General features: G+C 41.2%; 1 protein-coding gene across 1 annotated transcript in view; it reads left to right on the plus strand.

Annotated features, from left to right (window-relative positions):
• The window catches only part of PSME4 (proteasome activator subunit 4), a 212,208-nt gene that overhangs the window by 29,637 nt on the left and 154,827 nt on the right, over positions 1 to 27,744 (plus strand). Inside the window, exons 2-7 of the mRNA XM_084622260.1 lie at positions 81 to 221; positions 820 to 936; positions 8,230 to 8,274; positions 11,109 to 11,258; positions 24,606 to 24,669; positions 25,524 to 25,598. Coding sequence (XP_084478386.1) covers positions 81 to 221; positions 820 to 936; positions 8,230 to 8,274; positions 11,109 to 11,258; positions 24,606 to 24,669; positions 25,524 to 25,598 — 592 coding nt within the window. The remainder of the gene's footprint in view (positions 1 to 80; positions 222 to 819; positions 937 to 8,229; positions 8,275 to 11,108; positions 11,259 to 24,605; positions 24,670 to 25,523; positions 25,599 to 27,744) is intronic.

Here is a 27,744-nt window from a genome sequence, read left to right on the forward strand (position 1 = left end):
GTAAGGTTCCTAGATGGGGTCAGTTCTTTGGCAGGATGAATATGCTCAGCGCACAACACTGACTCATGTTTTCCTTATAGGTATATCCGACTATATGGGAGAAAATTTAGCAAAGAAGATCATGTGCTTTTTATCAAGTTGCTGTATGAGTTGGTAACAATTCCAAAGCTGGAGATCAGCATGATGCAGGGATTTGCACGTCTGTTGATAAACCTGTTAAAGTAAGTACATTTTGCTAGCATTCTTCTACTTAAATATTTACATCCATAAATTGGACATTTGATCCTTGGCCTACAGTATAGTTAACTGCATTGTTTGTCCCTGTACAAATTACGTCATTTGCTCTTACCCTGCACAGATCTTTGATAATGGAGGGAAATTTGAGAAAAACGGTCCCTTTTTGAGGCTTGATTTCAATATTGATCAAAGAGCTAAATATCCTATGTTAGCTTTGCTTTTCTTGATATAGAAATCCTATAAGAAGATGGAGATCTCCAAAAATAATATGGTCTGAGAACTAAAGTTTAAGAGGAACAATTAAGAGATGTGTGTGTCACATGTCATTGAAAGTATTTATTAATGAGTGATATAACTGCACTTGGCAATTTTTTTGTAGAGACATTATGGATGTCTTGAATCCCAAAAAGAATGCTTGTAAATGAATAGTGTTTGGCATGCCATTAGTAGCAATAATGTGGAAAAAAGACAAATGTACGTTCAAATAACTTTCTGCTGTTCAGTTTTTAGGTATTCTAATGTATGCTGTGTGCTGGTAAGGACAATGTTTAATCCCGAAGTGCACTTCATTTCTTAAATTAGGAAAAAAGAACTTCTTTCAAGAGATGATTTGGAGTTACCATGGAGACCACTTTATGAAATGTTGGAGAGGATATTGTATTCCAAAACAGAACACCTTGGATTAAATTGGTTTCCTAAGTAAGTTTTATTGTAGTTTATTGAAGTAATTGCTTTGGTTTAAGGGGTCTTTAGAACACTGATAATGTGGTTGAAGATTATTTTTTAATATTTAGATCTTGATATATAGCAAATGAACAATATATATCTAGACTTTTTATACATTCATGGAAATAAAGGTTAAAAAAAAGACCTATCATCTTGCACATCCCTCTGACAGTGAATAATTATTTGTTATGATATTTCTTTATTTTTCATGTACTCTATAAAGTTCAGGTTTAAGTATGTCAAGTCATGGATCTTCAACCTCTTCCATTGGGAAAATAGACCACAGTCTAATTAATAAACTTCAGTGATAATTTTTTTTTAAATCCTTTGTTTAATTCCATCTCACAACAAGTTAGGGAAAAAAAGTCTCTCTCTTACACAGACACAAAATATGAAATTTACATGTAAAATGCCTGGGTCACACACAGAGAAACCAAATGTTTTCCGTTGCGGAAAAAATCATCAAAAATGCTAATACAGTAATGTGGGCAAATGCAATTATTCTACAAAGTTAATTTGTTTACTAAAACTTTTATTTTTAAGGGGAAAGAAACTTTGAAAATGTCTAAATCGCACATTGCTTTTTCATAAAGCAAATATGCACTGTGTGAAGTGTGGTTATAGAGGACATTAATATGTAATGTTTTCTTGGTATCCACACTCAAAAATTGCAAACCATTCTCAATTCATGTATACACAAATCCTGAAATTTGGACGTCACCCATACAGAGGTCTGTGTATTTATAGTAAACATAAAGCACAATTGGTATTTATCAGTCCATTGCCTATACAGATCATTTTAACCTCTCTGTCCTATCATAAACTTGTTGCCTATTTTGCAGCCATGCAGTGTGCACAGACTTCACAACTCCATCTATGGCTACCTATTGAACTTTCCATTCTTCTTTGTCAGATAAAGGTTCAAAGGTCCCTATGTTACATTTTTTTGATTTTTCTCTATCCAATTTCCATTATTTCCTATTTATACAAGCAGAATAGAGTTAGCTGAAATTTTTCAGGAAGGTGCTGCTAATGTTGTGGAAACCCCATTTTTCGATGGGAAACACTAACCTCAACTTTTGAAAAGTTAGTGAGTGGCACAGTTACATTTCATTTTTTCTATTAAAAATTTCTCCAACTTTGGAAAAGTTAGAGTTCAAAAAGGAAATGGAGAGGAAAAAGTGAAGGAAAAGCCCAAGATTATAATCATTTTATTGCACTCAGTGGCCAAAAAAAAGGGGGGAGGAATAAAAGAAATGAGGGAGGGAGGAAGGAAGAAAAACAAATTCAGAACTTTTTGACAAAAAACTACAGCTTGAACTGAAATTTTTCTACTTTTGAGTTAAAAATTCTCATTTGAAATTTTTCATAGGAAAAAAGTTTTTTGATCAGTAATAGTTGTAAATGAGACACACTTTTTCATAAATTTCGAAAAGGACCCTGCCTATGATCTGTATGTCATGAAGAGAAAACAATCAAATTATTTGTGTAATTATATATCCCTCTGAGATCTTCTGATAATTATATATAGTCTGAAAAAATATTCTATTAAAGGGAAATGGCCAAATTTAAAAATTTGCTCTTCTCTCTGAAAATAGTTTATGTACTGTTTTTTCAAGTAACACCTAAAGGATTACTATATCTAAAAGGTCAGAGGAAAAAATGTAATTAGTTATGGATTTGCCAACACCTAGTGAAACTGACTATATGCAGTTTGCCCCGTTGAGTCAATTAGTCTGTTTTTCCTTTGCTGTGTGAAAAACCCACACAATAAATGGGGAGAGAAAATTTGGAGGGATGGGGGGCTGTAAAAGCACAAAAATTGGAAGGAGGATTCCAAATGGAGGTGATATATCAACCTTTGCTTTTAATTGACTAGATTTGAAGTTTATGGTATCCCGTTTACTATGCAGTGCGATGTGTTCTCATATGGTGTTTTTGCAACATTGTTGAAATTTTCAAATTTGAGTGAATTCCTTCTGCTGTATATGAAGGGATAATTATTTAAATATTGCCAGGATCATTTAAATACTTTCTACCTTTAGAGTTACTCTTATACTATATTTGTTGATAGAACTGTTGTTTTCCATGTCATGTTTTACATCTTTCTTTTTTACATTCAGTTCATATCGACCAGGCTTGTCTTCACCTAAAACATTTGTGCTTAATGTTTTACATAGGTGGTAAGGATAATGTTTTTTTGTTCAGCTCTGGCCGATGTGTTATCTTCTGCATGTTCTGTTAGACTGTAACACATGTCACACAGGTGTAACTTTCTGCATAAATAATTGTATTGGAAATCCAATGTTAACATTACACCACTATTTATGAGAATGTCGCACTGTATTTAAACCTTTCTAATTGTGGAAAAATATACTGTGTGTGATGTGGCTGAGAAAAATGGCTATCTGCTAATTATTTTAACCAACAAACATCAAAGGGTACAACACAAGGTGATTTTAATGTTTGAATAATTATTACTTGGAATATGGACAAAATGTATATTTACATAGCTTTAGAAATGCATGTCTCTTAAATGAATTTAACTTTACTACAAAACATTGAAGTTTGTGGAAAGTGGTTGAGAGCAAGGACAGTGGTACCAGAAACCACATTAAGGAGAAAAATAAAGTAGAAAAGGCAGTATGAAACAAATGCGCCGAGCAGCCTGACAGTTTTGGCTTCTCCGGATTTTTGTCAGTGAAAATTATTTTTTAAAACAGGTTATGAAAATGTAGCAGAAATTTGTACTTACATAAGTATAAAATACAATAACCTTCAGAAAGAAATTTTAGTACTGCACTATTTATTCTGAGGAATCATAGAAATATAGGACTGGAAGGGACATTGATAGGCAGGCAGCAGTCATCTCTGGCAGAAGCCCCTATCCCCATTACCCTGCTGCAGGGTAGAGGCCCCACTCTCCCCCTGGGGCAGGTGAAGAATGGGGAGGGCCTGGGGGGCTCCGTGAGCTGCACTTTAACTGTTAAAGAGCCGCATGCGGCCTGTGAGTTGCAGTTTGGCCACTCTTGGGTTAGACGATGGAGATTTCACAGCCTCCCTAGGTAATTTGTTCTAGTAGTTAACTACCCTTACAGTTAGGAAGTTTTTTCTAATATCTTACCTAAATCCACTTTGCTGCAATTTAAGCCCATTACTTCTTGTCAGGTCCTCAGTGGATAAGGAGAAGAATTTATCACCCTCCATTTTATAACCTTTTACATACTTAAAGACTTATGTTCCCCCTCAATCTTCTTTTCTCCAGACTAAACAAACCCCAGGTTTTTCAATCTCTCCTTGTAGGTCATGTTTTCTAGACATTAAGTCATTTTTGTTGCTCTCCTCTGGACTTTCTCCAATTGTCCACATCTTTCCTGAAGTGTGGTGCTGAGAACTGGACGCAGTACTCCCCTTGAAACCTTATCAGTGCTCAGTAGAGTGGAGTAATTACTACTTGAGTCTTGCTTACAACACCCTGCTAATACATCCAAGAATGGACATTGCCTTTTTTTTTTTTTTTTTGGCAATAATATTATATTGTTAACTCATTTACTTTGTGATCCACTATAGCCCCCAGATCCTTTTCTGCAGTACTCCTTCCTAGGTAGTCACTTCCCATTTTATATTTGTGTAATTGATTGTTCCTTTCTAAGTGTAGTACTTTGCATTTATCCTTATTGAATTTCATCTTGTTTATTTCAGACCATTTCTCCAGTTTGTCAAGATCATTTTGAATTCTAACCCCTAAAGCACTTGCAATCCCTCCCATCTTGGTATTGTCTGCAAACTTTATAAGTATACTCTCTATCCCATTATCCAAATCATTTATGAAAATATTGAATAGAACTGGACCCAGAACAGATCCCTGTAGGACCCCATTCAACATGCACTTCCAGCCTGACTCTGAACTATTGATAACTACTCTTTGAGTACTGTTGTCAAACCATTTGTGCACCCACCTTATAGTAGGTTCATCTAGGCTATATTTCCCTACTTCACAGTGTATTTCACTATTTTTTGATAATTAGTGAAATATAGACAATAGTATCAAGCTTTAAACTAATTCCTTTTATTTTTAAACAAATGTACACTCAATCTTGAAAGAGTACACAAAAATTAGATATTATAGGTTAGAGAGATCATATATCCTTTCCAACATAAAGAAAATAAACCCTACAGTACTTAAAACATGTCCAGGGATAGAGCTTTACCTGGCTCTTTTTTTTAAAGGTAGGTACATTACGAGACTGCTAATAATAAGCAAGTCTCCACTTTTTGTAATGAAGAAGGAGAGAAGGACTGGTTTAAAAAAAATCAAAGAAAGTTTAGTAGGATTTAAAAAATGATCATGGATTTATATGGGTAATATCCACAGTTAACTTTATATGGGATATTTATAAAAGATATACATCCTCATGCTTTAGGACATCAGCCAACTATTAAGAGATACTAACAAGAAACTTCCCCATGAAAAGAAAAGGAGTACTTGTGGCACCTTAGAGACTAACCAATTTATCTGAGCATAAGCTTTTGTGAGCTACAGCTCACTTCACAAAAGCTTATGCTCAAATAAATTGGTTAGTCTCTAAGGTGCCACAAGTATTCCTTTTCTTTTTGCGAATACAGACTAACACGGCTGCTGCTCTGTTCCCCATGAAGTTATTCCTTAAGTCTTCGTTACAGAGACTTTGCCCTGGTGTCCATTATACAGTTATGTTGAAGTACGGCGGCTTATGTTGACCTAACTATGTCAGTTTACACACTACAGCCTTGCTCTCGCTGATGTAAGTGGCCTACTACACCGACGTAATTCAACCTCCATGAAGGGCGTAGGGCTTATGTTGATATAGTTAGGGCAATGCAGTGTCTGTGTAGACACTGTGTTATTACATTAGCTGTTGGCTGCTTTTTAATCAATTTTATGGCTCCATGCTGCAGTTGTGAAATTGACAAGAAAGTTCTCCCCGCTCCCAGCCAGACTGCTGCCTTCTGCCCAGGCTTCCCGCTCCGAGCCGGGCTGCCTAGGCAAGCTGCTACCCAGTCTCCCTGCTTGAAGCCAGGCTGTTCCTGGCGTCCTGGCTCCCTGCCAGGAGCCCAGCTGCATCGAGGCTTCCACCTCCCTTCTCCCTGTTGGGAGCCTGGGTGGCTGCCCTGCCCTCGGCAGGGAGGCGAGATTCTGGGTGGCTGCAGGGGAGGGAGTAGGGAACCTAGAGTGAGGATGCACACCACTGATTGAAGGAGGGTAGTGTGGACATGGACCACCGCAGTAATTACTAGATTTGGTCGACTTAAGTTTTCAATGTAGACATGCCCTTTAGCACCTTTCTCTGCAGTATTTGATACTGGTCTGGGGTGTTGGCAGGTTACTGGACTAGCTAGGCCATAGGTTTGATCCATAGTGGCAGTTTTTTAATGTATTTGATGCTTTCTGTCCTGGATCATATTTAGTGTTACAGCTGCATACAAAAATCTGCTAGCCTGGTAAATATGAATATTGTAAACAGTTCTCCATCACAGTCTGTAAGGAATCTAAATAAACATTGAGAAACAAACACAAGCCACTAGTCAGAGGCTCGAGTCAGAGTTTGTGTCTAGTTTTGGTCCCCCCCACTACAGAAGGGATGTGGACAAATTGGAGAGAGTCCAGCAGAGGGCAATGAAAAAGATTAGGGGGCTGGGGCACATGACTTATGAGGGGAGGCTGAGGGAACTGGGGTTATTTAGTCTGCGGAAGACAAGAGTGAGGAGGGAATTGATAGCAGCCTTCAATTACCTGAAGGGGGGTTCCAAAGAGGATGGAGCTATGTTGTTCTCCGTGGTGGCAGATGACAGAACAAGAAGCAATGGTCTCAAGTTGAAGGGGGGAGGTCTAGGTTGGATATTAGAAAACATTATTCACTAGGAGGGTGGTGAAGCACTGGAATGGGTTACCTAGGAAGGTGGTGGAATCTCCATCCTTAAAGGTTTTTAAGGCCCTGCTTGACAAAACCCTGGCTGGGATGATTTAGTTGGTATTGGTCCTGCTTTGAGCAGGGGGTTGGACTAGATGACCTCCTGAGGTCTCTTCCAACCCTAAAATTCTATGATTCTATGAAAAAGTGTTTTATCCATTTTATATTCTTTTCTGTGAGTTTAAGTGGAGTCTTATTTCCTTTCTGTGGGACTTGTCAGATGTACAGTATAGTGTTTACATGGAGAGCACAGAAGGTATTTTAGCTGGATATCTGAACTTTTACTGGACACTGATCTCTTTATCCTGAGCAAGGCTCCACTTTTATCTCTTATTTTTTGGAATCGTGAGGGTAGGCATACAGTATTTGTTTTACTTTTAAGCAGTGGGTAAACTACATGTACAGTACAATGATGTTCTGAGTTCATAGAATATTTTTATTCAGAGAATGGCCTCTGACCAAAATGCAATCTAGCAACTGTCTACTATTGTATTTACTGAAATTAAATGTTAATTACAAAGCCATGTAAAAAGTAAAAACAGATTGCCTGTCATAGTGCCATTGATACATAATTCTCCCTTCCTCATCTTTTTGAAAGCATTTACTATTTTGCTTCAATTTTAAAAAACAGTTTGACAGAATTAGATGTTACACGTGTGAAGAAGCTTCATGTGAAAATTGCTATTAAAAACAGTCATTGTTACTCTGATAAAAACAATGTTACCCATAGCTAGGAAAACTTGTTCAGTCAGCTGTTGCTAAGTGTCAGGGAAGCTGTAGAAATAACTAGTGAGTTACAGTTAATTCATTTCTTTTGTTTGGTTAGGGATGTATACAAATGCATTAGATTCGATTATGCATAAACAAAAACCAAATCTAAAAAAATAGTTAAGGATTTGGAGTCTGAAAGGTACTGAAATATACTGCCCTTCATCTATCTTAAAACTTAACACTCTTATTGTGTGATTTTTTTTTCTATTATAGTTTCAAGTATCCATAAAAACTGTGTTGATTCTGCTTGTTAGTCCATAATAGAATGCAAGATATTATTCTTTAATGTGGTACTAGTTTTTCACTCTGATTGAAGTACAGTGAATACTAGAGAGGAATAAGGAGTAGAATCAGAAATTAAAGCAGTTTTAATCCTTGTGATTAGGTCTGTATGGAACAGAAGGATTAGCCATTGCATGTACACAGATGGTGTCTAATTGCATCAATACCATCTTAGATTTTAAACAATCATAAACTGACTATTGTAATTACATTAGTCTATTTCAAGTACAGCTTCTAATTTTCTTTTTCATTTTTGTTTCAGTTCTGTAGAAAGCGTTCTAAAAACACTTGTGAAAAGTTGTCGACCGTAAGTTCTTAACTATTTTCTAATCTTTCTGAAGCACATGCCTTTAGTATTTTTTTTCTGGAACGTGTTGGGTGCTTGGGGGTACTTTATACTGTCTGTGCTATTTTTTTTAAAAGTGTAAGCTTTCTGATCCCCCCCCTCTCTTTCCAACATAACATTTAGCATTTATAGTTGAAGTTCCAAAGTTGAATTATATTTGGTACTTTATATTTGATAAAAGCCTTTGTTCTAGTGAAAAATCATTTGCTAATATTTTCTGTACAAGGCTCCTGTTTTATGGAACTAATTTTATTTCATCATTTTAAACCCATATGATACACTTTTTTTTTTTATTTGAACTGAAGTGATGCAAATACATCAAGTTTCTATTATTTCTTCTCTGGAAATATTGTTTAACTTAATCTTTCAGGTGTGTGTTATCTGCTTAACAGAAATAAGCTTAATAAATTCTTGCTTCCCTAGTCCTGCTATCCTGAAAGTTGACACCATAATGGAAAGGTCTGATGCTTTCCTTGATACAATTTAGAGTAATCTTTTAAGTTAGAGGTTAAAAGACCTATTTTTGGGCCTACTTATGGAAGGGAGTGGGGCAGATGGGAGGAGGAAAAAGAGTGTAAAACGTTGTTTTTATAAATTTTGGAGTCCTTATTAATAATTTTTCTACAGCTCTTGCCTCAAATGTATCAATTTGAGTGATCTTTTACCTTTAAGAGAGATTTTTTAGTGTCCTCAACCACATGTATGAGCCGATGATTCCTGTGGTATGTTTTTATAGTAACATGTTTAAAGTGAAATCAAAAGGGCAATAACTAAGGGTAGCACTCTGCACAATGTTGTGTGTGTTTTTAAAAATACACTCTTTTCTTCTAAGCTGAAACCTTAATTGAAAACCAATAAAAAGTTAAGTAGAAAGCCACATAGCTTTTTTTTTTTTTTTTTTTTTTTTAAGCCAGGATATTATAAAATAGATCCTAAACCAATCTTTGTAATCTGTAACCATGATTTTGTCTTTTCCATATCACCTCAGTCATATCCACTACCCACAGTGTATATGTCCTCACCCTGGTCTAGAGTTTTATATAGTGCTCTGTACTAATTGACTTATAGGAGTCTGGGATATACAAGGAATGCAGTTGAGAGGTCTGGTAGCTCTTTTCTGGCCTACGTGAAATATTGATATTCATTGTCCACTTTCATGTGAGCAGGTGATCCACATTATAAAACCATTGCCACATCTGGCATCTGTTAAGTATTATTGGCAGAGACACCAAGGTTTGAATGGCTACCTAGAGGTAATCACCCCAAGTTGGTGTTGAGAAGCGTTGGCAGGGTGAGGGAATTCTGCACTGACGCTGGTTGTGCAGTGCCATTTTTTTTGGATAAATGAAGGAATTTGGCTTTTAGGGTTGATAATCTAAGTTTCCTCTAAGCTGTGCAGCTGCACAGCTGCCTATTAAGCCCCACGCAGGGGTTCAGGGTTGCGACGGGGAGAGGCGCTCCTCCCCGCCAGCCCCAGCAGGTACCTGCCCTGGACTTGCCACTCCCAGGGGAGAGGAGCCCCTCCCTCGGCCCGTCCCAGCCCCACTGGAGCTGCCACGGCTGGGGAGAGATGCCTCTCACCAAGCCCCGAGCTGCTGTGGCGAGAGAGGGTGGGGGGGAATCCTCCTCACTGCAGTCCCGGGACAGCCTGTACCCCAAACCCCTCATCCCTAGCCCCATCCCAGAGCCCGCAGCCCCCTGCATCCCAACACTGTGCCCCAGCTCTGAGCCCCTGCCCACACCCCAAATCTCTAATCCCCGGCCCAACCACAGAGCCCCCCCCCCCCGCACGCCAACCCTCTGCCCCAACCCTGAGCCCCCTCCCACACCCTGAACCCCTTATCTCCAGCCCCACCCCAGAGCCTGCACCCCCAGCCAGAGCCGTCATCCCCTGAACCCTCTGCCCCAGCCCTGAGCCCTGTCCCACACTCCGAACCTCTCGGCCCCACCCCCACCGCATGAATTTTGTTATGTGCACCAATATGAAGGTGATGTGTCACACATCACTTCCATATTGGTGAATATAACAAAATTCATTCCGCACATGAAAATAAAAAATTAGAGGGAACATTGCTGACAATTTAACATCTTTTATTAGCATCAAATTTACATTCAATTATAATGCATGTTTTTAGTTCAAAATTAAAATGTGAAATTTGATTTAACTTCTGGAAACTCTTTACTCTAAATTTTGCATGGGTGAGGTTGCAGGAATTGGTGGCATGGCTTTTAAGTAGCCATATTTTATTGCAGTAGCTTTTTTATATAAACTAATGCCTCTTCTGACTATGGAACAAATTCTAAACACTAATTTTACATGAGAAAGCAGCTCCTTCTTAAAAAAGTTCCATATTTGTTATAGGGCTATTCTAGTCTTCCAGATGCACTTTATTAGGAGGAATCAGAACATTAGCTCTACTTCCATTAAGATCGGTCTTTAATGTAAATATCCGTTATTTGATCTCACAGAATCTTTACATTGAAGTGGTTCTGTATCATGAGGATTTTTTTAGTTGTAATAAGAGTAAGAAATTGTATTACAGTTGCACACTTTGTGGAAATGATCCATATTTCCAGTCATCTCATCCTTCAGACTTTTTTTATTTTTTTTTTATTTTTTTTGGAGGCTGAGTGAGGCTGAGGATTTATTGGGTTACTGGTCTGATTCTTATCTCTTTCTTTCTAACAATATGGCCCTTACACCATAACATCTCAGTGCACAATTTAGCTGTAAAATTTAAATTCATGGCAAAAATAAATAAATGAAGTGAAAATTAAGACTTCCCCTTTTTTAGGTATTTTCCAGAAAATGCCTCCACGGAGATGCTAGATGAATGGCGGCCTTTAATGTGCCCATTTGATGTTACCATGCAAAAGGCCATCACCTATTTTGAATTATTTCTACCCACTTCCCTTCCTCCAGAACTTCACCATAAAGGTTTTAAGTAAGTATATCTCAAAATGTTAAAGTTATTTTTGTTCTTTGTTGGGTAATACCACATTACATGGCCAAGGCATTGCCTGTTAATTGGTGGTTTATGAAGTTGCGCATCATGCAAATAGATTCATATATCGGTTCTGATAAATATGTATATTTGGTACTCATGTCTTTTGAAATTGCATTGTAATGAACATCATTCTAGGAGTGCATCTAACAGTTGTAATTTTGCTGCTTCAAAACAGTTCTTAGAATAGTTGAAAATTGTAAGCCTTTGACTTCTAGGGCAGGGAAGTAGGAGCTACCTTTGTTGTAGAACACGAGATGTTACTTATGTTTCCAACCATCCATTTCTTTCTCCATAAGAAAAATGGGAAGAGCTCCCCAGGGTCACTGCTCTGTCCTTTCAACTCTTCCTTCATTACACTGCATGCTTCTTGGTATCTTGTTACCATTATTTAAAAAAAAAAAAAAGTTCTTTTAACTAAAAAAAAAAAAAAGTGCCTTTTTCTGAATTTACATGAAATATACAACTTTAACATTTCTAGTGATGTACCTTGTTTGGCAAGGCTACAGGCTTCGGTGATGTTGGCCCCCAAAGGGAGTAGAACTTTTAGTGAACCAGGGTCAAGTGTTCTCAGTGGGCATCAAGACTTTGCACTAGTGCTAACTGCTTTAACGTAGACTGTGCCAGGTCTGTGCTTTAGCACTCTCTCATTATCGAGCTGCACTGTTAAGTCAATGAAATGCATGTCCTCACTGCATCAAATGAATACATTACTGGGGTTGGACACTGAATTGAAGTCTTCACTGTAGAGTACAGATTTTTGGCCAGCCTTTAGTGGCCATTATTTGACCACTGTGGCCTTACATGGTCGTCTTTTGACTCCTGGGCACGGACTCTTCATGACTAGTTATGCAGTTCCACTTAGCATTGATGCTGGTAACTCAGGCTGAGAGTTCTTGGATTACTTGTGCAGCCTGACGATCCCTTATCAGCACATTGCTTGAAGTGTATTCAAGTTCATCTTGCATCATGCCAGTTGAAGCTTGGTTCTGTTGCAGAATCCCCGTGGAGTTCTCTGAGCAACGGGGTGTGCTGACTGTCACCATCTAGATCTGTACTCCAGGCCTTAATGTGTGAGGAAATTGTGTATGTACTGAAGCTCCCAAGGCATTCTGTGTGACTTAACTTGGGTGTATCTGGATTTGATGCCTACTGTAGCACCAACAATGAAGAGTCCTTGTGGCACCTTAAAGATGATAAATTTATTTGAGCATAAGCTTTCGTGGGCTAAAACTCACTTAATCAGATGCATGGAGTGAAAAATACAGTAAGCAGAATATATATTATAGCACATGAAAAGATGGGAGTTGCCTTACTAAGTGGGAGGTCAGAGCTAACAAGCCAATTCAGTTAAGGTGGAAGTTGCCTATTCTCAACAGCTGACAAGAAGGGGAGGGAAAATTACTTTTTGTAGTGACCCATCCACTCCCAGTCTTTATTTGGGCCTAATTTGATGGTGTCCAATTTGCAAATTAATTCCAGTTCTGCAGTTTCTCATTAGAGTCTGTTTTTGAAGTTTTTTCGTTGAAGAATTGCCACTTTTAAGTCGTTATTGAGTGTCCAGGGAGATTGAAGTGTTCACCTACTGGTTTTTGAATATTACAATTCTTGATGGCTGATTTGTGTCCATTTCTTCTTTTGCGTAGAGACTGTCTGGTTTGGCCAATGTACATGGCAGAGGGGCATTGCTGACACATGATGTTTTTATGGAGACGTTTTAGTTGGGGGCTGTAGGTGACTGACCTAAATAGGGAGGGAGGGTGCGTGCTGTCCAAGGACCCTAAGCTATTTTAGCTTTCCCTATGAATACTGAAATTAGTTCCACTGACGCCTGTACTTATCAGGTGTCTGAGTGGCTTACTGCATTTGAAACTGCCCATAGACACTTACGCGGTGGGTGCTGCAGGGGAAAAAATGAGGAAAAAGGGGGGAAAATGGTGGGTGCTGAGCATCCACCGGCAGCCCCCCTACGAGCTCTTCCCCCTCCCCCCAGCTCCTCCGACCTACAGCAATCCATTGTTTGTTCGTGTTTGGGAGGCTTGAAGGGGGTGGAGGGAGGAGTGAGGACGTGGCAGAACTGGGCAGGAAGAGGTGGGGTGGAGGGGGTGAAGAGGCACGATGGGGTCTTGGGGAAAGGGATGGAATGGGGGTGGGGCCTGGGACAGAGCAGGGGGTCGAGTGCCCCTCAGTGCTTTGGAAAGTCAGCACCTGTGAAATTGCCCATTAAAAAGTCTCTGGTTACGTGTGATATTAAGTTGGTCATTAGAAAACTGATGAAACCTCTTGAATTTCTTTGTTACATGGAAGCAGTGACTTCAGTGAGTTAGCTTGAGGTGTTACTGACTTCCACCCCACCCTGTTTTAAAAGGGTAGTGTGATGATATTTGGTTATCCTAAATCCTTCCCCAAAGTGGTGTTGGAGTTCTCCCTTAAACAGTCAGTCTTCCTGTCAACATTCTCCCCAAGACTGAAGGCACTTCCTGGGGAAACTGTTCTCCATGAACTTGATGTGAAAAAAAGAAAAGGAGTACTTGTGGCACCTTATAGACTAACACATTTATTTGATCATAAGCTTTGCATCCGATGAAGTGAGCTGTAGCTCACGAAAGCTTATGCTCAAATAAATGTGTTAGTCTCTAAGGTGCCACAAGTACTCCTTTTCTTTTTGCGGACACAGACTAACACGGCTGCTACTCTGAAACCTGTTGATGTGAAAAGATTATCTGAAATGGATAAGAGCTCACAGTACACACGTGTCAAATTCATTCTGTGAAGAGAGCCATACTGCATTTTTTTATGGGGTCTGTGAACTGCACTTATGTTGTTCAGGGTCATACGCTACCCTCTATCCACAGGAGATCTCCTATTGATAACAATGGGTGTTTTGCATAAAGACTGAAGGAGAGTCTTATTATGGAATAATAACTGAACTTCAATAACTGAACATTACTATTTTGTTTGAAATCGCTCAGTGGTGGTGGGAAATGAGGCAGAGCAATTTAGGTAATTTGCATGTGCGGTTACCCAACTTCTGAATACAGTTATGGTAATTTCACAAGTTGGGGCACAGATATGTGTCTGATTATTTGATAAACTTGCTTTTAGTGACATCAGGTGTCACTGAAATGAATTGGATCTCAGAGCTGTTTCAGGCTGTCACTGGAAGTCTTATCTAAATGGCTGTTGGATTGCATATCCCATTGCTATTCCTTTTCAAGCCTACCACTTCAAGGTCCTGTTGAAGCTGTTGCTCCAGCCAGCCTCTGAGCAGGTCTTGACCAGAAGAATATGCAGCACAGCCACACCCCCCCTTTTTTTTTTAAACTATTATTGTTATCCAGATGTATATTACCTTATTTTTCCAGACCTTGCTGATGTGGATCTCTGTAGATGACTCTGTGTTTACACCTATAGTGACATCCTTTTTTGTTGTTGAGCATCTAAAAGTATGCATCTACTGTAAGGCAGCTGCTGTTGAATAAGGGAATTTCTTGTAATTATTTCTTTCTGAAGGTGTTTTGTGTTATTGATCTCTGCTCAGCCACCTCAGAGTTGGATTTTTCAACTACCTTGTAAATTAAGTACACTTCAGTCATTTATTAATCTTACCATTTTTTTGATGAAAGCAGAGAATATTGGAAACACTAAGGTTAGCTAAGTTACAGCAACAGAGTTGGCATGCATTACTGCCTCTTGGAAGCCAGTGGTTTAAAATTTTATGTTATGGTAAAAAGAAAAGGAGTACTTGTGGCACCTTAGAGACTAACCAATTTATTTGAGCATAAGCTTTCGTGAGCTACAGCTCACTTCATCGGATGCATACTGTGGAAAGTGTAGAAGATCTTTTTATATGCACACAAAGCATGAAAAAATACCTCCTCCCACCCCACTCTCCTGCTGGTAATAGCTTATCTAAAGTGATCACTCTCCTTACAATGTGTATGATAATCAAGTTGGGCCATTTCCAGCACGAATCCAGGTTTTCTCACCACTTCCTGGACACTACAGTGCTAATAAACGATGGTCACATAAACACCACCCTATACCGGAAACCTACTGACTGCTATTCCTACCTACATGCCTCCAGCTTTCACCCTGACCACACCACACGATCCATCGTCTACAGCCAAGTTCTGCGATACAACCACATTTGCTCCAACCCCTCAGACAGAGACAAATACCTACAAGATCTCTATCAAGCATTCTTACAACTACAATACCACCTGCGGAAGTGAAGAAACAGATTGATAGAGCCAGAAGAGTTCCCAGAAGTCACCTACTACAGGACAGGCCTAACAAAGAAAATAACAGAATGCCACTAGCCATCACCTTCAGCCCCCAACTAAAACCCCTCCAACGCATTATTAAGGATCTACAACCTATCCTGAAGGATGACCCAACACTCTCACAAATCTTGGGAGACAGGCCAGTCCTTGCCTACAGACAGCCCCCCAACCTGAAGCAAATACTCACCAGCAACCACATACCACACAACAGAACCACTAACCCAGGAACCTATCCTTGCAACAAAGCCCGTTGCCAACTGTGCCCACATTCAGGGGACACCATCACAGGGCCTAATCACATCAGCCACACTATCAGATGCTCGTTCACCTGCACATCTACCAATGTGATATATGCCATCATGTGCCAGCAATGCCCCTCTACCATGTACATTGGTCAAACTGGACAGTCTCTACGTAAAAGAATAAATGGACACAAATCAGATGTCAAGAATTATAACATTCATAAACCAGTCGGAGAACACTTCAATCTCTCTGGTCATGCGATTACAGACATGAAAGTTGCTATATTACAACAAAAAAAACTTCAAATCCTGACTCCAGCGAGAAACTGTTGAATTGGAATTCATTTGCAAATTGGATACAATTAACTTAGGCTTGAATAGAGACTGGGAGTGGCTAAGTAATTATGCAAGGTAACCTATTTCCTCTTGTTTTTTCCTACCCCCCCTCCTCAGACGTTCTTGTTAAACCCTGGATTTGTGCTGGAAATGGCCCACCTTGATTATCATACGCATTGTAAGGAGAGTGGTCACTTTGGATGGGCTATTACCAGCAGGAGAATGGGTTTGTGTGTGTGTGTGGGGGGGGGTGAGAAAACCTGGATTTGTGCTGGAAATGGCCCACCTTGATTATCATACACATTGTAAGGAGAGTGATCACTTTAGATAAGCTATTACCAGCAGGAGAGTGGGGTGGGAGGAGGTATTTTTTCATGCTTATTGTGTATATAAAAAGATCTTCTACACTTTCCACAGTATGCATCCGATGAAGTGAGCTGTAGCTCACGAAAGCTTATGCTCAAATAAATTGGTTAGTCTCTAAGGTGCCACAAGTACTCCTTTTCTTTTTGCGAATATAGACTAACACGGCTATTACTCTGAAACCTATGTTATGGTAATTTTATGAGTCACATCATTACCTAGAGGCTTAGGGTAGGGATTAGTTATACTGTAAATGCCTTCAGAGAACAAGAATTACAGATAATTAGCTTTTTTTTTTGAGTCACTTCCAAGCCTTCCAGTTCTCCTTACTCTTAAGTTTCCTTTCCTACTTCTTTGTCTCTCCTTCCTTTTCTCTCCTCCTTTCTGTCCTGGGCCATGTGCTGCTACCTGGGTCCCTCCTTCCCCTGCCCCAGCAGCAGCAAGAGTTTGGGTGTGGGAAGTGGCTCAGGGCTGGGGCAGGGGGTTGGGGTGCGGGAGGAGGTGAGGGCTCCAGGTGACGCTTACCTCAGTGGGCTCCCCAGAATGGTGATCTGCTCCTAGGTGGAGGCATTGCCCGGCGGCTCCACGTGCTGCCTCCGCCTGCAGGCGCCACCCCCACAGCTCCCATTGGCTGGGAACCATGGCACTCGGAGCCAGGGCAGCACGCAGAGCCCCGCTGGCCGTGCCTCTGCCTAGGAGCCGAGGGACATATTGCCGCTTCTGGCAATCTCTATGGAGCCAGGAAGGGAGCCTGCCAGTCCCCCCTCTCTTCTCCCCCCACAGCAGCTGCAGGGGTCCTGATTCGTTTCTCCCCCCTCGCCTCCCCACAAGTACCCGTGGTGCCCCTGGGCCCCCCCTGCCCCAGAGCACCCAACATTTAGTCAGGGGTATATAGTACACGTCATGGACAGGTCATGGGACGTGAATTTTTGTTTACTGCCTGTGACATGTCCATGACTTTTACTAAAAATACCCGTGACGAAAACATAGCCTTAATTAAGTGACACCTATAATCTTTCTAATGAATACATGAACTATATGGTGGCTTCTCCAGTTCATATGTATTATAAGATGCACTCACTCACCTCATTAAACTTAACAAGCTGAATGAAGTGATTCCTTGGTAGTCAGTTAAAGGTATGGCAGTTACAAATTTGGGAAGCCTGAGGTAATCATCTGGCATCCATTGTGAAGAACTGGAGAGATGAGACAGATATAAATCTATGTGCATGTATTAAATGGGCTTGAGAAGAAGGATTTTATTACATTCACATTAATAAATTTACTGCAGCTCCCAAATAACCCCCACTTCTCCATCTCCACTCAATTTCCCAAACTCCAGGGGACACCACAGATCTTCCCAAACCCCACTGCTTCCTTCTCCAGCCTCCAACCCCAGAATGCCCAGGTCCCCTTTATGAAATCCCCCTTTGAACCTTGCCCCCCCTTTAAATATTCCTCCTCCACCATTGAGCCTCAGTGCCCAAGTACCCCATTAATCAGTCCCAGGAACTCCTCTCCTGTCCCCCAATAGATATTCCCTGGGTGGGGGGTATTGCAGAGTGAACCCACCCTGCACTTACCCCACGGCAGCAGCTCCTTCAGCTCCTGTCCTGCAGGACTAGCTGGGCTGAGCTCCAGGTGTTTTGACTGGATTGGAGGCTTGGGGGATGGTCAAGCCCCTGAGGGGGGCCAGGCGAGGCCCAGGTGGGATATTGCTGAGCGAGACCATCCTGCACTCACCCTGCTGCTGCTGCTTCTATCCCACTGGGCTGCCTGGGCTCAGGCACTCCCTCAATTTTGGTCTCTACCTCATCCCTGGTCATGTTGGAGGGGTGGCTGAGCCAAACCTAAGAAGTGCTGTGGACCCTGTGCACCAGGTTGCAATGCCCAGAGCAGGAGCCCAGCTAGCCCTGTGAGGCAGGAGCTGCTACTGTGCATTAAGTTTTTCATTTTGTTTTTTTGTTTTGTTTTGTTATTTTGCCCTTGCAAAATCTATGTGCGCCTCTAACAATTACCTCCCTTGTCTTATCTCCAGCACTCCTGTTAATACACCCCAGAACTATATAAGTCTCTTTCATAACTGCATCACATAGTTGGGTTATATTCAATTTGTGATCTATTATTAACTCCCTGATGTTTTTCAGCTGTCCTACCACCTAACCATTTGTTTCTCCTTTAGTAGTTGTGCCTTTGACTTTTCCTTTCTGAATGTAGTACTGTGACGCATGACCAGAAAGGGTTAAACATCCTGCAGGATGAATGACTCAAATTCAACCCTTAAAGAGTAATGGGAGATAATGTTTGTGTTTTTGTGTGTTTACATATCATAGACTCATAGAAGATTAGGATTGGAAGAGACCTCAGGAGGTCATCTAGTCCAACCCTCTGCTCAAAGCAAGACTAACGCCAACTAAATCATCCCAGCCAGGGCTTTGTCAAGCCAGGCCTTAAAAACCTCTAAGGATGGAGATTCCACCACCTCTCTAGGTACCCCATTCCAGTGCTTCACCACCCCGCTAGTGAAATAGTTTTTCCTAATATCCAACCTAGACCTCCCCCACTTCAACTTGAGACCATTGTTCCTTGTTCTGTCCTCTGCCACCACATGTATATGGGTAGTGGTCAACAATGTAATCAACAGTCCCTGTCTATGCTGTATTCTGTTAATTCAGCAATCAAAAGAACATCCTAGCATTTAAATGAACTGTAAACACGGAATATCGCTGCAGTCATCTCTTTTTGAAACATATAGCCAGTCATCTGCGAATGGTGAAAAACAGGCAGTTGCCTTATGTTAATTTGTGTAGCTAAGTACTGGTGATGGTCCTACTTCAAAGGCTTTGTCTACACTGTGGAAAAACACCCCCCTGAGCCCTGCAAGTTTCAGTGCTGTAAAGTTGCAGCGTAGGCAGTGTGCCAGCGCTGGTAGCTATTCCCCTCGTGGAGGTGGGTTTTTTTTTTTTTTTTTAGCGCTGGGCAAGCTCTCTCCCAATGCTGGTGCCGCAACTACACAGCCATGTTAAAGCGCTGCTGCGGCAGCGCTTTAATGTTGCTAGTTGAAGACATGCCCAAAGTCGCCCTGGTCACCTATTGTAAGCCAAGGGACGCTGATGTGTCAAAGAAGGCTTGAAATTGTATAAAAGATCCGTGGGTCCTGATCCTGTCATCTCAGATCTGCTTGAGGTTTCATGCAGGTGAAGCCTAAGCCATCAGGACTGAGATCCCAGTTCTAACTGGACCGCCCTGAAGATAAACATTGGACTATAACCTATGGACTAAATTTCTAAAAGAAGCTTTGTAGCTGCAAAGAGTTATCATCTCTGCTATGAATCTGAACCTCAAGAGTGGCTCATGTCTGTATGTATCTCTTTTGTATTTTAACAAATTTTAGTTTAGTTAATAAGAATTGGCTATAAGCATGTATTTGGTAAGATCTGGAATATTCATTAACCTGGGAGGTAATGTGTCCGACCTTTTGGAATTGGTAGAATCTTTTCTTTTGAATGGCGAATAAGATTTTCATTCATCTTCATCATTCTTGACTTCTGAGTAACCAGTCAGGTATAACAGAAGCTGTTTCGTAAATCTAAGTATTGAAATATCCACCAGCTTTGGGGATTGTCTGCCCCATTCTTTGCAGTCCATCCCAACTGAGTGATCTCAGCTGGCTCCCCCTACGCCTCCAGGCAAAAAAGTACTTTTTATTTATCTTCATTGAATTTCATCATATTGATTTCAAACCAATTCTCTAATTCGTCAAGGTTATTTTGAATTCTCATTCTGTCCTCTAAAGTGCTCGCAGCCCCTCCTGGTTTGATGTTCTTTTAAAATTTTATAAGCATACTCTCCACTCCATTCTCCAAGCATTAATGAAAATATTGTATAGTGACAGACCCTGCAGGACTTCACTAGATATGTTGAACTGTATCAGTGGAACAGTGAACTATTGATAACTACTCTTTGAATACAGTTTTCAACCAGTTGTGCACCCATCTTACAGTACTTTCATCTAGAGACCATATTTCCTTCGTTTGTGTATGAGAAAGTCATGTGGGACTGTGTCAAAAGTCTTATAAAATCAAGATATATCACATCTGTTGCTTCTCCCTATCCACTAGGGCCAGTAACCCTGTCAAAGAAGGTTTCAGAGTAGCAGCCATGTTAGTCTGTATCCGCAAAAAGAAAAGGAGGACTTGTGGCACCTTAGAGACTAACAAATTTATTTGAGCATAAGTTTTTGTGAGCTACAGCTCGCTTCATCGGATGCATTCAGTGGAAAATACAGTGGGGAGATTTATAGACACAGAGAACATGAAACAATGGGTGTCACTATACACACTGTAATGAGAGTGATCACTTAAAGAGAGCTATTACCAGCAGGAGGGTGGGGGGAGGAACCTTTTGTAGTGATAATCAAGGTGGGCCATTTCCAGCAGTTGGTAAGAACATCTGAGGAACGGTGGGGGGAGGATAGTTTTACTTTGTGTAATGAGCCATCCACTCCCAGTCTCTATTCAAGCCTAAGTTAATTGTAGTTTGCAAATTAATTCCAATTCAGCAGTCTCTCGTTGGAGTCTGTTTTTGAAGTTTTTTTGTTGAAGAATTGCAACTTTTAGGTCCGTAATCGAGTGACCAAAGAGATTGAAGTGTTCTCTGACTGGTTTTTGAATGTTATAATTCTTGATGTTTGATTTGTGTCCATTTATTCTTTTACATAGAGACTGTCCAGTTTGACCAATGTACATGGAAGAGGGGCATTGCTGGCACATGATGGCATATATCACATTGGTAGATGTGCAGGTGAACGAGCATCTGATAGTGTGGCTGATGTGATTAGGCCCTATGATGGTGTCCCCTGAATAGATATGTGGACACAGTTGGCAATGGGCTTTGTTGCAAGGAAAGGTTCCTGGGTTAGTGGTTCTGTTGTGTGGTGTGTGGTTGCTAGTGAGTATTTGCTTCAGGTTGGGGGGCTGTCTGTAGGCAAGGACTGGCCTGTCTCCCAAGATCTGTGAGAGTGGTGGGTCGTCCTTCAGAATAGGTTGTAGATTCTTGATGATGCGTTGGAGAGGTTTTAGTTGGGGGCTGAAGGTGATGGCTAGTGGCATTCTGTTATTTTCTTTGTTGGGCCTTTCCTGTAATAGGTGACTTCTGGGTACTCTTCTGGCTCTGTCAATCTGTTTCTTCACTTCAGCCGGTGGGTATTGTAGTTGTAAGACTGCTTGATAGAGATCTTGTAGGTGTTTGTCTCTGTCTGAGAGGTTGGAGCAAATGTGGTTGTATCGTAGAGCTTGGCTGTAGACAATGGATTGTGTGGTGTGCTCTGGATGAAAGCTGGAGGCATGTAGGTAGGAATAGCGGTCAGTAGGTTTCTAGTATTGGGTGGTGGTTATGTGACCATCGCTTATTAGCACTTAGTAGTGTCCAGGAAGTGTATCTCTTGTGTGAACTGGTCCAAACTGAGGTTGATGGTGGGATGGAAATCGTTGAAATCATGGTGGAATTCCTCAAGGGCTTCTTTTCCATGGGTCCAGATGATGAAGATATGATCAATATAACGCAAGTAGAGTAGGGGCGTTAGGGGACGAGAGCTGAGGAAGCGTTGTTCTAAGGCAGCCTTAAAAATGTTGGCATTCTGTGAGACCATGCGGGTACCCATAGCAGTGCCGCTGATTTGAAGGTATGCATTGTCCCCAAATGTAAAATAGTTATGGGTAAGGACAAAGTCCCAAAGTTCAGCCACCAGGTTAGCCGTGACATTATCGGGGATAGTGTTCCTGATGGCTTGTAGTCCATCTTTGTGTGGAATATTGGTGTAAAGGGCTTCTACATCCATAGTGGCCAGGATGGTGTTTTCAGGAAGATCACCAATGGATTGTAGTTTCCTCAAGAAGTCAGTGGTGTCTCGAAGATAGCTGGGAGTGCTGGTAGCATAGAGCCTGAGGAGGGAGTCCACATAGCCAGACAATCCTGCTGTCAGGGTGCCAATGCCTGAGATGATGAGGCGTCCAGGATTTCCAGGTTTATGGATCTTGGGTAGCAGATAGAATACCCCAGTTCGGGGTTCCAGGGGTGTGTCTGTGCGAATTTGTTCTTGTACTTTTTCAGGAAGTTTCTTGAGCAAATTGTGTAGTTTCTTTTGGTAACCCTCAGTGGGATCAGAGGGTAATGGCTTGTAGAAACTGGTGTTGGAGAGCTGCCTAGCAGCCTCTTGTTCATATTCCGACCTATTCATGATGATGACAGCACCTCCTTTGTCAGCCTTTTTGATTATGATGTCAGAGTTGTTTCTGAGGCTGTGGATGGCATTGTGTTCTGCACGGCTGAGGTTATGGGGCAAGTGATGCTGCTTTCCCACAATTTCAGCCCATGCACGTCGGCGGAAGCACTCCATGTAGAAGTCCAGTTTGTTGTTTCGACCTTCAGGAGGAGTCCACCCAGAATCCTTCTTTTTGTAGTGTTGGTAGGAAGGACTCTGTGGGTTAGTATGTTGTTCAGAGGTGTGTTGGAAATATTCTTTGAGTCGGAGGCGTCAAAAATAGGATTCTAGGTCACCACAGAACTGTATCATGTTCGTGGGGGTGGAGGGGTGGAAGGAGAGGCCCCGAGATAGGACAGATTCTTCTGCTGGGCTAAGAGTATAGTTGGATAGATTAACAATATTGCTGGGTGGGTTAAGGGAACCACTGTTGTGGCCCCTTTTGGCTGAATTGGAATTAATTTGCAAACTGGATACAATTAACTTAGGCTTGAATGGAGACTGGGAGTGGATGGATCATTACACAATGTAAAACTGTCTCTCCCCCCCCCCCCCCCCACTGTTCCTCAGACGTTCTTATCAACTGCTGGAAATGGCCCACCTTGATTATCACTACAAAAGGTCCCCTCCCTTCCCCCCCGCGCTCTCCTGCTGGTAATAGCTCACCTTAAGTGATCACTCTCGTTACAGTGTGTATGGTAACACCCATTGTTTCATGTTCTCTGTGTATATAAATCTCCCCACTGTATTTTCCACTGAATGCATCTGATGAAGTGAGCTGTAGCTCACGAAAGCTTATGCTCAAATAAATTTGTTAGTCTCTAAGGTGCCACAAGTACTCCTTTTCTTTTTGTCAAAAAAGGAAAGTTCTTGTTCTTGACACATCTGTGTTGACTATTACTTATCACTGTCTTATCCTCTAGGTGCTTACAAATTGATTGATAATTTATTTCAGTATGTTTCCAAGTACTGAGAGTAGATTGACTGGTCTCTAATTCCCCAGCTCTTCCTTTTCCCCCTTTTTTAGAGATAAGCAGTATATTTGCACTTCTCCAGTTGTCTGGGACCTCACCCATCCCTATGAATTCCCAAAAATAATCTCTAGCAGTTTCAGGATTGCTTCAGCTAGTTCCTTAAATACCCTGGGATGTTTTTCATCAGCCCTGCTGATTTAAATACTTCTAATTTAATTGGGCTTGTGGAGAACTTAAAGGAGAGAATTAGAAAGGTTTCAGTAAAATAAAGGAACAAATAAGAGTTTAGGTGGAGGAATGGTGAAGCTTGTTTCCCAAGCTCTGAAAGAATTTGGGATCAAGTCTGATGCCTATCATAAGTCTTGGACAATAGGGAAAAATGTTAGACATTAGAGTAGGAGGGTGATACAAACTACGTGCGATGGGTTCTTACTAGTGAGTATGCCAGTTGAGATGAAAATTAAGACAGAACAAGGAACTGGTGAGACTGAGATAAGTAGAAGGAAGTGAAATACAGATGTAAATTATTAACATAAAACTTTTACTAAACTTTACATTTAAAAGTTGGCCAGAAATGACAAGGTGGTAAAGGAGGGAGGAGGAAAGAATTCCAAGGACTGAAGCTTGGGATGAAAGAAGTAGTGGTAGGACAGTGACCATAGCCAGTCAGTAAGGGGGAAAAAAATACTTGGATTAGTGAAAGTGAGACCAGGAGAAAAGGTGCCTGAAACTGCCTAGTAGAGTGGAGATGAAATGTGTGCCTGATGATGGAGGAGAGATTGGTGCCGTGCTGAAATGACTGGCTTGATTTCATTTTCTTGCAGGCTTTGGTTTGATGAATTTATAGGCCTCTGGTTTTCAGTTCAGAATCTTCCACAATGGGAGGGGGTGAGTATTTACTTTTCCTAATCCTGTAGAATAGCACTATATAAATAGAGTGAAAACGTACTTGTAAATAAACCTGAAATATTTCATAGAATCATCATAGAATACCAGGGTTGGAAGGGACCTCAGGAGGTCATATAGTCCAACCCCCTGCTCAAAGTAGGACCAATCGCCAATTTTTGCCCCAGATCCCAAATGGCTCCCTCAAGGATTGAACTCACAACCCTGGGTTTAGCAGGCCAATGCTCAAACCACTGAGCTATCCCTCCCCTGTTTAACTTGAACACTGTCACATCAAGTTCCATTTTTCCTCCCCTTTCTCTAATGTGGAGGGGAAAGGTGGTAATTTCATGACTTCCAACAAGCTGTTGCTGATTGAGTAAACAAGCCAGCAGTTTTGCTTGTTGGGCAGTTTATAATTGCTCTCTCATGCATTTTCCAGACTACCAGTCAATCCTTATGGGGATGCAAAGGGCTATTGTGGTATAGTTCTATGAAATCCCACAAATATAACGGCATCCCATAGTTCAGTATCCCTAATATGAAAGAGATATGGGGGTGGAGGGGTGGAGTTTTTGTTTGTATTTTAGTCATGAATATTAAAAGAAGTAACAAGTGAGGTGGGGATCTCAGCGCAGGAAGTGTAATAATTTCTCAAATGTTTACATTAAGATTCTTTAACTCCTTATTTATGCCCTGTGTGACATTGGTGAATGTGATCTTAAAATCTCTCTTGCTGAGATGAACTGATATTTTGCCTCTGTGGCCACTGATGAAATGGGCGTCGAGTTCTTCTCTTAGAAATGTATGCTATGGAATATTGACCTGTTTTTTTGTTTCTCCTCCCCTCCCCCCAGCATCTAGTAAACCTTTTTGCTCGCTTGGCCACTGACAACATAGGGTACATAGACTGGGATCCATATGTACCAAAGGTAATATCTGTTATTTTTACAAGTGGTATTGTTTACCCTGCAATAATATTACACTAACCCTGAAGATATATTTCAATGTGGGCAATACCAAACATAAATATTCTCTGTAGCCTCTGTTTTGGCCTCATATAACCATATTTTCAAGCTAGGTATGTGCAGCTGAAAATCTGAATTAACTCTCTGTACATAGCTTTGGGAGTTGGCAGTCTTCATCAGTTGACTCAAAAGGGTATTACTATATTGCACCACCCTTCTGTAAGCAATTATGCATGTGAATAACTTTAAATGCACAACTAATCCCACTTACTTGCAAGAATGAGACCAAGTATGGAACCGCTTTTGAATTAGTTGATGCACAGCACAAACGCACTGAATCTCTGACTTTTGATTTCAAGCTGTTCATAGCATTTTAATATATTAAAATCTTCTAGTGTAAACCAGCTTTTGCCAACTTGAATCAGATTTTGATGTAGCATGCACATTTTCAAAAGTCCAAAGTTATTTTTGTTTCAAACAATTCCAAATTTGAGTTAATAAAGATATAGTGTAATATTTTCTTTTTCTTTGTTGTCTCAACGGTATGAACACTATAGAATTCAGGCCAGCCAGCTTCCTTGGAAATAGTCCAATTGGTACTGAGAAGGATCATATTAATGCCTTTGTGAGGCTAAGTGTAAGTTGTAAGAATACCAAAAAGTTGGAAAGAGACTATTTTGGCCAACATTTTTATGTCTCTTAAACTGTTGGCTCATATAGCCACCTGTCCCTTCTTACTGAGAAAACAAATGAAATTGTGTGATTCTGATACTTTTAGATATGGCTTGCTTCAGTTATTTTAGGGAATTCAGACTCAACTTTTTTCACTGGATATTAAACATATGAAATAAATCTCCAGAGAGCTACTCCTCTCGTAACACAAGAACTAGGGGTCACCAAATGAAATTAATAGGCAGCAGGTTTTAAATAAACAAAAGGAAGTATTTTTCACACAACACAGTAAATCTGTGGAACCCCTTGCCAGAGGATGTTGTGAAGGCCAAGACTATAACAGGGTTAAAAAAGGAACTAGATCAGTTCATGGAGGATAGGTCCATCAATGGCTATTAGCTAGGATGGGCAGGATGGTGTCCCTAACCTCCTTTTGCTAGGAACTGGGGAATGGGCGACGGGATGGATCACTTGATGATCACCTGTTCTGTTCATTCCCTCTGGGGCACCTGTCATTGGTCACTGTCAGAAGACAGTATACTGGGCTAGATGGACCTTTGGTCTGACCCAGTATGGCCGTTCTTATGTTCTTAGTTTCCTGACTTCTAAATGATCATCACTTAAATTTTCAATCCTTCATCGAGGGTAAATATTAACTTCATCAGTTTCCCCAATAATTTGGGTGCTTTATTGCTGAAATTTGGTCTCTTATGAAAAGATTAAATCCAATTTCTCTCGTAATATAAATACTTGTTCTTCTTCGAGTGATGGTCCCTATGTGGTTTCCGATCACGGGTGCTCATTCGCGCCATGCGCCAGAGCCAGAACTGCTCATAGTAGCGTCTGTTGACCCAAATGTGCGTCAACCGCGTGTGTCATCCGCGACTTTAGGAAGCCGTGTGGATCAATGCTGCTCCAGTTCCCTCTTACCTCTGCATGGCCAGAGTCGGAACCACTGTTCTTCGGTGCTCTTAGCTTGCTTTGGGACCCATACCAACGTCATATACTCAGTCAGCCCTCCCCATCCACTACCATCATTTACAATGCTCCTTCAGATGCTCCCACTCCACTGGCCCCGCAGGTCCCCACCGGTGCCTTTTCATTGCCTGATGAAGTGCTCATTCCTCCCTCCGTCTCACCTCCCGTTGATCAGGCCCAGAATCAGGCCCTCCTTCACCATATGGTCACTGCCCTCAACCTTCCTCATTTGGTGGTACAACCCATCCTCCATTCCTGGTGGGCATCCCATTTATGCCTCCGGTGCCATGCACGACCCTCACCACCGACACCTCCCTGGCAAGCTGGGGCACACATGTGGATGGACACATGGCCAGGGCCTCTGGTTGCCCAGAGAGGCAAGAATGCATATCAACGTTCTTGAACTTCATGCCATTCACTTAGCCTGCTGAATGCTACTGCCACTCCTCCGCTCCTGCCA

This window comes from Lepidochelys olivacea (genome assembly GCF_965140295.1).
Source record: "Lepidochelys olivacea isolate rLepOli2 genome assembly, chromosome: 3".
Classification (NCBI taxonomy): domain Eukaryota; kingdom Metazoa; phylum Chordata; order Testudines; family Cheloniidae; genus Lepidochelys; species Lepidochelys olivacea.